The sequence below is a fragment of the Sus scrofa genome, chromosome 18 (assembly GCF_054392235.1).
Source record: "Sus scrofa isolate SSC_HxYL_T2T_F1_AM1 chromosome 18, Sscrofa_HxYL_maternal_Yorkshire_Landrace_v2.0, whole genome shotgun sequence".
In the NCBI taxonomy this organism is placed as follows: Eukaryota; Metazoa; Chordata; class Mammalia; order Artiodactyla; family Suidae; genus Sus; species Sus scrofa.
Window position 1 is genome coordinate 41,686,470 of NC_139400.1, and position 12,916 is coordinate 41,699,385.

General features: G+C 37.5%; 1 protein-coding gene across 1 annotated transcript in view; it reads left to right on the top strand.

Moving 5' to 3' along the window:
• Nucleotides 1–9,393: 9,393 nt before the first annotated feature.
• Nucleotides 9,394–12,916, top strand: part of BMT2 (base methyltransferase of 25S rRNA 2 homolog) — a 102,469-nt gene continuing 98,946 nt past the window's right edge. Inside the window, exon 1 of the mRNA XM_021079235.2 lies at nucleotides 9,394–9,619. Within this exon, the coding sequence (XP_020934894.1) occupies nucleotides 9,460–9,619 (160 nt within the window). The 5' untranslated portion in view covers nucleotides 9,394–9,459. The remainder of the gene's footprint in view (nucleotides 9,620–12,916) is intronic.

Below are 12,916 nucleotides of genomic sequence, written 5' to 3' on the forward strand. Positions count from 1 at the left end.
CTTTGGATCAGTGAGAAAGACCAAGAGATACAAAGTGAAAAAAAAAAAAAAAAAGACTTGAACAAAACGTAATAAAATAAATGATCCAAATTCATTGTACCTAATGAGTAATTTAAATTCCTCTTTGATAGTATAGATAAACATCTCCTCAAATGGATTTTTTTTTTACAAAGCATCTATAAAAATTTAAGGCATACCTCACTTCAAGTGGAATAATATCTTCTAAAAAGAACTAAAATGCCCCAATTTCCAACTGTCCTTGCCATCAAACATTTATTTAGCACATATTACATGGTGGGCACTGTGATATAGAGATATGGACCTTGGTTTATGTCCTCAAGAATCACACTGTAGTTTGAGTAGAAAGGATATACTATCCATAGGAAAGTAAATAACAATGTAAGATTGTTATTTTCAGTGAAATGAATAGTACAGATGACTAAAGTTATCAGATTTCAAAAGGAAAAGGTTACCATACCAATATAGAATATTTAGGAAAGTTTTCATGAAGGATGTGCTCCTGGTGCGGGATCTCGGAGGAAGTATAAGATGTAGATTAGCCAAAAATCATGGAGGAGGACATTACAGGTAGAAGAGACAAGTTAAAAATGATCCAGAGGAAATGCAGAAAGAATTGTTCAGGATGTATTTGACCAATTTGACCTAAAGAAGGTCTAGAAGTATCTTTTGTGCTCTGGAGGAAGTGAGCCACCTTGAATAAAGTCTAACTACTCTGAACCCATCATACTGTGAGAAGCCCCACCCAGCCATGTGGAAAGGTCACAGTAGAAACCTGACGGCCCTGGCCCTGAGCTCCCAGATGAAATAGCACCAATATGCTGAAAACTTGAGCGAGGTCATCTAGGAAGTGGGTCTTCTAGAAGTGGTTGAGCTACTCACCTGATATCGTGTCTGAACCCTGCCTAAATTTCAGAAAATTTGGGCAAATAAATGATTGATACTATTTTAAATTGCTAAATTTTGAAATGAATCACTGTTTTGTTTCTTGATATGGGCTAAAATTGTAACAAGTAAAATTTATCTGTGAGGATCTCTTACTTCACTGTTATTTACTTTCCCAACTTTGTCTTCTCTGCCATTTAGCATCTTAAAATCCTAAGATTTTATAAGATGACCGGTTAATTTATTTTTTAAAAGAGGTCAAATGTTCCTTCTCATGTTATTTATCTTTTAACAAAGGAAGATAGGAATAACATTAAGATGCAAATACTGAAATAGATGTTGGGTGGGGGAGAGGATGTAATGAAGAAGGAAGAAAAGGAGAAGTATAAAATCATCATATAAAAACCCAAAACATCTAAGTGAAGCTACATTGCTTAAGGTTGGTTACCTAGCTCACAATTTTCTTTGCTTGATTGCTCTACTTAAAAGTGTTATATCACCTACTGCAGGGTTTTGTCAAAGAGAAAAGTTAATCTTTATGATTGTTTTATAACCCTCATATGTCAATTTATTAAAGGCCAAAATAAATTTGACAGATAATTTTATTTTAAGGCTGCACCTGCCGCATATGGAAGTGCTCAGGCTAAGGGTTGAACTGGAATTGCAGCTGGGGCCTATGCCGCAGATTGTGGCAACACCAGATCCTTAACCCACTGAGCAAGGCCAGGGTTGGAATCTGAATCCTCATAGAGACAATGTCAGGTCCTTAACCCACTGAGCCACAATGGGAATGCCATAAATATTTTTAAATACCTAACAAAATATTTTCCCCATTTGATACTTTCCCCAAAACATGTAAAGTGAACCATAGTGTAAAAAAATGTATTATACTTTTCTTCAAATAGTCTGCCACCAGTCTGATATTTCATGGGAAATTTTCTTTAAAAAATATATTTTCCTAAAATTAAGCAGCATGTATTTCAATTCAACACAAAAATCCAAGGAATATATTCAATCCCAAACCTATCGACTTACTGGAATTAAACCAAAATAAGAATTTTCAAGTTTGTCTTTCATTTTCTACTTTAAAGTCATGGGCACTGTTAAGATGTCTATATTCTTGTCTATATTCAAAAATTGCTTGATATATCTCTTTCAATTTTATATATCTTCTCAGTTACAGATATGTTAAGTCTTTGCTATTTTTACATTAAATTTATCTAGGTAGTAAAAGAAATAACTAGAAAGTATCAAATGTCCACTTAATTTTAGAAATAGTAAATAAATAAGAATTCCATTGGTTTGCACCCTCTTATTCATGACTGCAAACTTTATGACAATACAGACAATCTTTCTCTCTCCCTTTCTTTTCTTTTCTCTTTTTTTAAATTTTTTTAATTTTTTTGCTCCTAAATCCACAAGACTTAGCAGAATGACTGGCATAAATAGGTATGGAATATATTACTTTTAACAAGTTTATTGAGGTACAATTAATATGCAGTAAAGGACACGCATTTGAAGTGCAAAATGTAGGAGTTCCCTGGTGGCTCAGTGGGTTAAGGATCCAGTATTGTCACTGATATGGCTCTGGTTACTGCCATGGCACAAGTTTCATTCCTGGCCTGGGAACTTCCATGGGCACAGTCAAAAAAAAAAAAAAAAAAAAAAAAAAAAAAGCACAGTGCAATAAATTTTTATATCTGTGCAGACCCAAAAAACTATCTCCAAAATCAAGAATAAACATATCTATTGCTCTTAAAAGTTTCCTCTTGCTCCTTTGTAACCCTTCCTATTAAATTTTTTTATATGTTGTAATTTGTGACATATCTAAAAAATATTCACCCAACCCAGGGTCACAAAGATTTTCCTCCATAAATTTTACAGTCTTAGGTTTTATATTTAGGTCTGTGTTCTATTTCGAGTTAATTTTTATATATGGCATGAGGTAGGGATTGAAGGACATTGTTTTGCATATGGATGTCCAATTATTCTAGCAACATTTGTTAAAAACTATCCCTTCTCCACTTGCAACTTTATGGCAAAACCAGTTGTCTATCCATGTGTGGGTCTATTTCTGAGTGTTCTCTTCTGTTCCACTGATCAATTTGTTTCTCTTTATGCCAATGCTACACTGTCTTGATTGTCATGGTTCTATGCTAAATTTTGAAATCTCCAACTCTTCTTCATTTTCAAAATTGTTTTGAATCTTCTGGGGGTTTTTTGTTGGTGTTTTTTGTCTGTTTGTTTTTGTTTGTATTTCCACATGAACTTTAGAAATAGTCTGTCAAGTTCTCCAAAAGATTTGCTTGGATTTTTATTGGAATTTCCCTGAATGTTTATGTCAACTTGGGGAGAGATGACAGTCTAACAATATTGAGTCTTCTGACCCATGGCTGAATACATTTTTACTGAATAAAAGAGTAATTTTTAGAATAAAGAATTTTCAGAAGCTCTACATAAATTGGAAATATCATATTTAATAAATATGTCAGGAAATTTTGATTTGGCTTTTCAAAAAATTCTATTTTTTAAATTTGGGGGAGATATGTGGTCAACTTTAGAAAATATATTGTGATTTCTTCATTCTTTGACATATAACAACACCTTGTAATTTCAGACCTAATATAAGCTCTTTGGAGCATGCTCTACTTTTAGAAAAAGAAAAAATGATGATTCAGTGACAAACCATGAAAATCTAAAGGGAGACTGTTGTATATTCAATAAAAGAAATTCTAAATTTAGCTTTCTACATTCAAGAAAATTTCACTTTTTCAGGCCCCTTAGAAATAAATAATACCTATCACATTTATTTGCTTTTGTCTTCGGTTCATATTTCTTTAATTCATATAACAACTTAGTGAAAATAGCAAGTCAACATCATTTGGCAGCTGAGGATATTGAGGTACCCATCAGATAACAGACGATGAATTGTCACAGTGAAAGCTAATGAAAACTGCTTCCAGATCACCCAATTCTCTTCTGAGATCTCTCTTCACTAGACACTTTTGTGCAAAAAAAATAGAACTCATTCAAATAGAAAAATACATTTATTAAAGGATGTTCTGTGCCCCCCCACCCCAAACTCCAGAAAGACCAGCAAGGCGGACCTGCATACGACCCAGCCCAGAACAACACCTAAGTCAGACCCAGCAACTACTGTGTCGGGTCAGAGCCCTACTACCTCTGTTTCTTGGCTTGAAGGGCATGTGTTGGACACTGGAAAATGGAACCTCAGTAGCTATGATCCTAAAAGACCCAAAACCAGCACAGTCTCCTTCAACAAACCAAAATGTTCCCTGTAGCTTCTGCTTCATTGTTCTCTTTTCCGGACAGACAGTTTATTTTAGGTAACATGATTAGCAGAGTCTAGTCAATTATTTGAGCCTATATTCATAATGGAGGAAATTCCCCAAATATAAAAATGATATTCAAAAGGTACTGAGTAGCCTCAACATGGCAAGGTACATATCACAAAGCATTCTTAAAATCAGTGTGAGTCATAGAATTATGATGTTTTGAGAGTTGAAAGGGATCTTTTAAATTGACAGTGTTTTCCAAATTTTAAACTATGACTCATTAGAAGATGATGAAAAGCAACGTAAGATGCTCCATAGTTGTAAAAACTAAATAGAATTGAAACTACCCTCATTGATTGCATTTAAGTATTGTGTGATGAACATTTTGTCCTAATTATATATGTGTGTCTATATACACATATATGGAAGATATATATGTATTTTTATAATACATATTTATATTTATGTATATATGCATACATATTTATATATACATACATATCACAGGCCCCAATGTAAACTGTAATTTTTTAAATGGCTGGACCCGTGGCATATGGAAGTTCTTGTGCCAGGGATTGAATTTGAGCTGTAGCTGTGGCAACAGCAGATACTTTAACTCACTGTACCAGGACAGGAATTGAATCCCGGCCTCCTCAGTGACCTGAACCACTGAGGTCAGATGTTCAACCCACTGCACCACAGTAGGGACTCCTAAAATGTATTCCATACTGTGAGTTTAAAAAAAAAAAAAAAAGTTGAAATATGCTAGTTTAATCCAATCTCGTCATTTTACACTTAAAGGAGAAAAAGTGAGTCTCAGAGAAATCAAGTACCTTGCTCTGAAAGTTAACGTAAAGCTAGAATCAGGATGCAAAAAATCTCTCAGTCCTATTCTGCGTTATAAGGACATCATCTATTACCTCGAGAATACTTCCCGTTTCCTACGTACATCTTTTCCTATACTAGCACTGTTGTGGTATTAACTGCATTTCATTAGTATGTCACAAAATATTATAAATTTTATGGCTGCATTTGGAATGAGGCAGTAATTAATGGTTACTATCATTTTGCATATTAACTGGTAAAACAGCTAATCTGTGTTATTTTAGAAATGTTTAAGTTGGCAGATATGTTAAGAATTGCATTAGAGACTATACTAGTAAGTGTAAGCAAATTTTTAAAGAAAATAACTTTATTTTCAATAAATAGAAGGAATTTTAAAGATGTAATCTGCCATATTGAATGAAAATATATCACTGAAAATATTTCTTTTCTTCCAAGTTCTCTGATGTGTTTGTTTCTATCAAAACATTAAGTACATTTTCCAAAAAAAGTTTCTATGATTTGAAATAAAATACGAAATATAAAAGCTTTTCAGTAGTTTCTGTGTCCAATTAATGATACATCTACATTTAAAAAATTTGAATTACTAGAAAAAAGTACTTAAACTTTATAGATACTTTAATATCATAAGAATTATACAAATAATATATAAATATTTAAAACATAATATAGATTTTATTTTTCCAGTTCTCATTTTAATTGAATTTCTAAAAATTATATTTCTAAATAGCTATGAGCCAAAAATTTGACCAGCTTGGAATAGCTCTACCATCAATAAAAAGAGGTTCATCAAGTTTTTTTGCTCTATTGAACCCATTGTATATTTTATAAACATAAATTTAGTGTTAATACTTTTAACACACAATGTTAAAACCTAATTTTTTTTAAGATTTTGATGATAAAGAGGGTCAAAAAGCAGTCAAAAATACCAATGATTAGTGCTTTAGATAATCCAGTAACTCAATTTCTATTGTGTAGTCTACTCCCTCCTATAGGAAAACTCAGTAAATGCAGCAATAAAAGTACAACACTTTTGCAAAGTGAACACAGAATATTTCCATTTGCTAACTCAGTGCCACCACCCAGATTTTGATATGGATTTTACAAGTTTACTTTTCATCACCAATTAATATTTCTGAATTCATACCAAAAACAGAATACACCTTACTTGTATATGTTGATTCTCTGTCTATGGGAGTTTGTTTTCCTCACAAAGAACACAGCTACAAAGAAGACATGGTATTTTTCTTGCCAAAGACATTTTACTATACTGAGTGGTTCTATGACCTAGGACGCTTGCTTTGACATACCAAATGTGCAAAAGTCCATCAGGTAAGGCAAAGAATGAGGATGAGAAATGTAGTTTTCAGGGATTTAGTGCAGTCATTAGAAATGTCTCTTCCTCCCTGACTGGTTTGTCCTGTTCAGTAAATACTATTTTATTCCAACATCTCTTTTCCCAACAGCCATTTAAAATAATAATGAGAAAATTTTAAAATGATGTTTACAGTAAATGAAATTCTGTCACACATGGAGAGAGCTACAGGAAGCTGCTTATATTTTCCTGAGTGTAGAATATGCTCTTTGATTATGGCATTAAGCTTACTTCCTGCAGTGAATCCTTCTCACTAGCAGTTGGGACAATTATTTTACTTAAATAGAAAATCTTATTACCATTCTTCTGATACCTTAGCAGTGAGAAAGCTTTCCCCAGTATTACTAATTCAAACTGGAAGAAGATAATAAACTCCTTTGGAGGACCAGTTACCATAGCCTTCCAAAGAAAATTCAGTATTAGTATTTCTCAGGGCACGTTGGCCTTTGCCCTATGTGAATTCATTCACACTAAAATACAGCTGTTTCGTTTCTATTCTTGAGTTGCTTCTCAAGAAAGTGTGAAACGAAAAAATAAAAAGATGGAGCTCTTCAATTTTCTCGAAAGATAACGACTAGATAAATTAAGTTTGCTTCACTTGATCTTATATTAGTATTTAGTGTTAAAAATTACGCCAACCAGACTAGCCTAAGAAACAGCAGAAAACTCCTACATATTTCTTAAAAGTAGAGACCTTTAAAAAAAACTCATTAATGACTTCGTAAATTGTACTACCTATATTTGGTAAAGGTGCAGGGAAATAGACGCATGTACAGCTAGAGGAGATATAAATTGCTACCACTTTTTAAAAAAGGCAACTTTGCAATATACATAAAAAGCCTTTAATATGTTTAACCCTTTGACTCAGAAATTCAACTTTTAGAAATTTTGTCTAGTGAAATGTATAATTAAAGAAAAGGACAAGCATTTGTGTACAAGGGTGTTCATCACAGTACTGTTTGGAATACAGAAAAACTGGAAACAACCTAAATATACAATAGTTGGGAACACATTAAAATCATGGGCTATTCATGATAGATAACCACACAGCCATCAAGATATATCCCATTTGAGATAAGTATATATAAAAGAGAATTAAAAAATATTAACAGCTTTTATCTTTCAGTGGTGGGTTTCCAGGTAATGTTTACTTTTCCCCCCTCAGTAAAGTAAATTGCCTTACTGAGATGCAATTGACACATAGCATTGTGTAAGTTTAAGGTGTACAATTGACTTTATACTCTTATAAATTGCAAAATGATTACTACCATGGTATGAGCTACCACCTCCATCCCATTATATAGTCATCACTTCTTTTTGGTGATGAGAAAACTTAAGATCTACTCTCTTAGCACTTTTACTCTCTTTACCCTTCTGTATTTCCCAGATGGCCTTCAGTGTACATCTCTACTTTTTAAAAGGACTTAAAAGTTCATTTGCTGGTAGTAGTATGGAGAAGAAACAATTTTTAACTACAGTTGAGTACAAACAAAATTTTAATGCTCTCTTTACTATAATTATAACTCCCATCTTAAATCTTCCGTATTATAAATTCCATTATATCTGTCTGCCTCATATTAAAATACGGAAAGAACCAAAAGAGGTATCTTTATCAAATTCCCCTTTTTCCAAATGAAATCCCCTCCCAAATAAAATCTCCTATCTTCATCTTGTTAGGCATGTGCGTTTAATTTCTCTTCATAATTACAATTAGTTCTTATGAAGTTTATTTGTGTCTGATCTGCTTCTTCATTGGGCAGGTAGGGACACATCTTCCATCTTAAATTTCACCAATTTCTCCCTTTACTTCCTCCCTGTTATTCCCCCTATGTTCTGGAGAGTTATAAACTCTGGAGAGTTGAAAACTACAACCTAGCACAATTCATTAAGGGCTCTCAGCCGGTTGAATCTCTGACACTCCAGCAGCCCAAGTACCACTTTCCAAGCTAATGCAGTCTTTTCTTTGGAAAAGAGCTTTCCACCTTTCTGGGACAGAAGTTTGTAACCACATTCCCCATAAGCTTCCCATGAAATCAGGAGTTAAGGAGGTAGAACAAGTTGCCAAACCCCCCTAGGCACACTCCGCATAGATTAACCCACCAAATTAAAGGGTGGGAGGTCATCCAGGTCATCTTTAAATAAAACTGTTTCAAGTTCTGTTGCGAATTAGACCAAAGCAGTCTTTCTCTGACACCCGGGAGGACCACCATAAAAGTTCTTGAGTGCATCTGTTGTGGATTCTTAACTACCCATTCTCCCTTTTCCACCATCTTCTATTGTTTTTCTTGACCCTCTCCTTTCTCCAATTTCTATGTCTTTTGCTCAGCACTGGAACTAGAGGCATTAACCACTGCTGGCCCGTGAATTAAACCAGTACTTGTTAGCTAGACCTCTTCTTGCACCTAACAAAGCATCCATGCCTGGGTTCCTTAAAGTACAAAATTCCAGTGCTGCCTTCATTTCTAAAGCCCTTCTCAGCGCTATGCAGCTAAAGGGAACCTACAACTGACCAGGTGCAGCGGGAGCTCAGGTAGAGGACCCTGATCACATCATGCCAGAATATAACTCGCAGGAAGGGTAATGGCTGAAAAATGTGAAAGAGCTGGGCGGGAGAACAAAATCCAACCTAAGCAAACTCAGACGCGCAAGCGCGTGGCTCACAGCGCGTCTCCCGTGGCTTCACCACAGCGCCTGCGCACAGGATCCCAGGAGCGGCGGGGAAAGGAGAGAAGCGTCTGGCCTAGTGCCACCGCCTCGACAACGTAGCCTGCAAGCCCCGCCTCCTCCAGCTGCTCGCCTTCCCAAACAAGCGGGTGCGCCCCTAGCGCTCTCTGTCCATTGGCCCTTGGCCTTTTCCGTTTCCGCCCAGCCCTCCAGAGTTCGCCAATCAGCTTGGGTGTTTGAGCAAGGGTCCACCTCCAAGGCCGTCGCTCCGCCTCCGCTGCCTCCTCCCGCTGCTGCCTCCGCTGCTGCCTCCTCCTTCCCCACCTCCTCCGTCAGGCGGGCGTCCGCGGGGGCCCGAGGGGCGGCGGCGGCAGCGATATGGAGCCGGGGGCCGGCGGCCGAAGCGCTGCTCGCGGGCACGGGGCCGGGCCCCTAAGCACCCCGCCGCCCCGGGAGCAAGAGCGGAAGCTGGAGCAGGAGAAGCTCTCCGGGGTGGTGAAGAGCGTCCACCGGCGGCTCCGCAAGAAGTACCGGGAAGGTAAACAGCGAGCTGAGCGGGGGGGAAGCGGCGGCCTCGTCGCCCCCAGCCCCTTGTCAACCTCTCCCCTCCCCCCCCCCCCCCCGAGGCCACCATTACAACCTGAAGGAGCTGCACGTCAGCCCCTGCCAGGGCCGCTCACCCAGGCCTGGACGCCCCCTTCTTGGTCGAGTCCTCTGTAGGCGTCAGGCGCGCTCCTCCCGCCCCCTTTTCTTCGAGGGCCCTTCAGGAGCGTTCCAGGCCTTTGGAGGAGCCGAGTCCCCACCTCCTCCCATCCCTGTCCCCAGCTGGGGTGCTGAGATTGTTGTCACCACACATACAACACATAGACCCTCACCCAGGAGGTGGAGGTCTCTTGTTGCAAGAGACCTGAAGCTGAAACACGAAGGCAGGTAGAATCCATTCGAGAAAGACGGACTGAAAGAAGCACTCCCTCGCATTTGACCTGCCTGTTTGATTTGCTGCCCCGTCAGACCCCCTACCTAGTACCTCATTCCAGCGGGTTTAGCCCGGGCAAGAGCTTCCTCGCTTTGGCTTCCAGGGCTGCCAAGTCAGCAGGCCTTTTAGCTGACTGGACTTCACCTTGTTAAAAGGGGGAGGGGCTCCATCCTTGCCCCCCTCCCCCATTCTTCAAATTCTGGATCTTATTATTCAGGTGGGAGAGGAAGAGATCTGGGTCAGGTGCTCGAAATACTGTTTATTTTCGAATGGTCTGTGTAACTACTAACTCTCCTAAGGGGACAGATTCCGGTTGCCATTGCTGGGGACCTCTCTTATGGAAGATCTTGAGCAAAAGAAGAAGCTGTAGTAGCTTTTCGTTGGGCCTGAGGAGTGTTTATAGTTGGGATCTACAGGTATCCTTAGTATTTTAAAATGTAGGCTTTTTTTACAGAGCTTTTTTTAATAGGAAATCGACAGTGAAAATTCTCAAATTTTTTATGTGCTCAGTAGATATTTCTTCTAAGGATCAAAATGAGGAATAACTTTCTTTTTTGCACTGGCTTTAGTTTAATTGCAATAATAGAAGACTGAAAAGTGGGAGCCTTCTTGTGTTACTCTTATACTTAGTTAAGTTAGGATTAGAAGCAAAATTATGAGTGAAGGAACAGGCAGGTAAAATCAGGTTACATTTGAATTACAAACACTTTGCATTTAGTCTAGAAGATTAAAGCTAAGTGTCTTTTGTTCTGAGTGTAGTTATGTGATTCATTTTTCAAACTTTAAATTCAAGGTTTTTTTTCCCTTGGCAACTCAAGCCTCGATTTTTTAGCCACCCTCAAAGGTAGCCTATAGTTATTATTTAATAGGTATCAATAGAAGGAGACTTACCGGGCACACTGAGATGTTGAGATTTGTTTTTTAAAAGAATGCTTTAAACCCCACAATTTATTCAATAAAATGAGTAGTTACCATGGAAACCATTGCATCATTCTTCATATTCAGAGAATGCACTTACATAATGGCATTCACTGTAGGTTCCTGTGTTGTTTGGAGAAATGAGGAAATAAATGGACATGCTTTCCTTTAATTTAGCATGCTAGTTTGTACAAATTTAAGCAAGTATGTCTTTTTAAAGAAAGACGGTAGCATATAATTCAATTCCATTTTTTATCTTTTTGTTATAATTCCATTATTATTCATTTTTAATTTATTCATAAATGAATAGGTTCTACCTAATAACACTACTAATGTTTCATCGTACATTTGAGTGCTGTTTATACTTGCTTTGTTGCCACATGTTGAAACATGTCTTTAAGCCTGAATATTAACTGAGGGAACACTTATTTGTAATGGAATTTAGTAGTTGAAAGTTACCAGAGGTAGAATAGGTACATGTATATCATAAGTGAATGATCTCGTGTGCTTCTGGGGGGGTAAAGTCCTGGCGGTTTAAACGTATGAATGAAGCTGCTCTATAGGCATTTTTAATGCCCTGAATTCCACCAGTGATCCAGGCTTCTCTAGGCTTTACTCCAGTGATATAGAGCCCCATTAGTGAAATAGCAAGGTAAAAGATCCTAAAGAGCATGCCCTTTCTATCTTTATTTCTGACATGTAGGTCAGATCTTAGTTGTGGTTTGACAAAAATCCATGAAAAAGCCATCTGTGAAAAAGTCTGATTATGCACATAATACCAAAGAAATGATTTTTAGTGCTTTCCTTTGAAGTCTTAGTATTGTTATAATACTGATGGTTCCCAGTGTGTGATACATATTTTACAAGTTCATTTGCCAGTCAGCTCTGGTCATAAGTTAATATAAATGGTGCTTAGGCAGTAGGTCAGGTTACAAAAGTCAGTAACATACCTGAGCTGTAATACCAATAACCATGGATTCTATAATGCTTTTATAACAATAATCCTATCAGAAAATGCAGTGAAAATTCCAGCTTAGATTCTTGAAATGTTAAACTGGAAGGAAATTTAGCATTTATCAGTGATTCCCAAACATGGATGAACAGTAGACTCATATGGGTACCGTTCAGAAAATTCCTGCATTCCACCTCAGGTATAAAGTTTCAGAATCCCTATCAATAGTGCTTGGAAATTTTGTCAGCCCTGTTTTGGCGTGGTGATCCAAACTAGTTCCTTCCTTTTTACATATGAGTGAGCTGAATCCCAAAACTAGTAAAATAACTTGGTGGTAGTTGAATAGTTCATCATTAGCACCAAACACATTTCATGGGAGTAATATTTTTTTCTTCCCAATTCGAAGCTTCATGGTGACTCCGAATGTTGTTGGAATGGGAGAGAAAATGGAAAGCAGAAAGTAGCCCTAGAATTTGTGTTCGGTAAAAGGATGTAAATTGATGGGAATGGGGCATTCCATGGGATAGGTATGATTAGCTGAGTTAGGGCTATGTGAAGTGTGGGCTTCCTGGGGAGTGATGGCAGAGAAGGAAATAAGTTGAGGGTAGAATGAAGAAGGAGGCAAAAAATTCACTGGGTAGTGAGGACAGGAGTGAGAACTGGATGATGAGTGTAGGGTTGAATAATGTAGTTTCCTCTTATTTCTGGTAGTGGAATTGAAAATGAAGCAGGACAAAGAACGAAAATAAGAATTTTCTGCCATAGTAGAAAATGGTTTCTCTCTACCTTTCCCAATCCATTTGTCCACCCGATGCTTGTGGCAATGAGCAGGCTTGGAGTAGGGGGTAGTGGACAGGATCGTAAAGACTAGCGGATAGGTATAATACACTCTTTTCTTTTGCTGCTTTTCCCCTCTCTGCTCCATTTTACTGCCTGTCCTATGTCACCACTTAGAGATCCTTTGCCTATTTGTATAAGAGTAAAGTGAG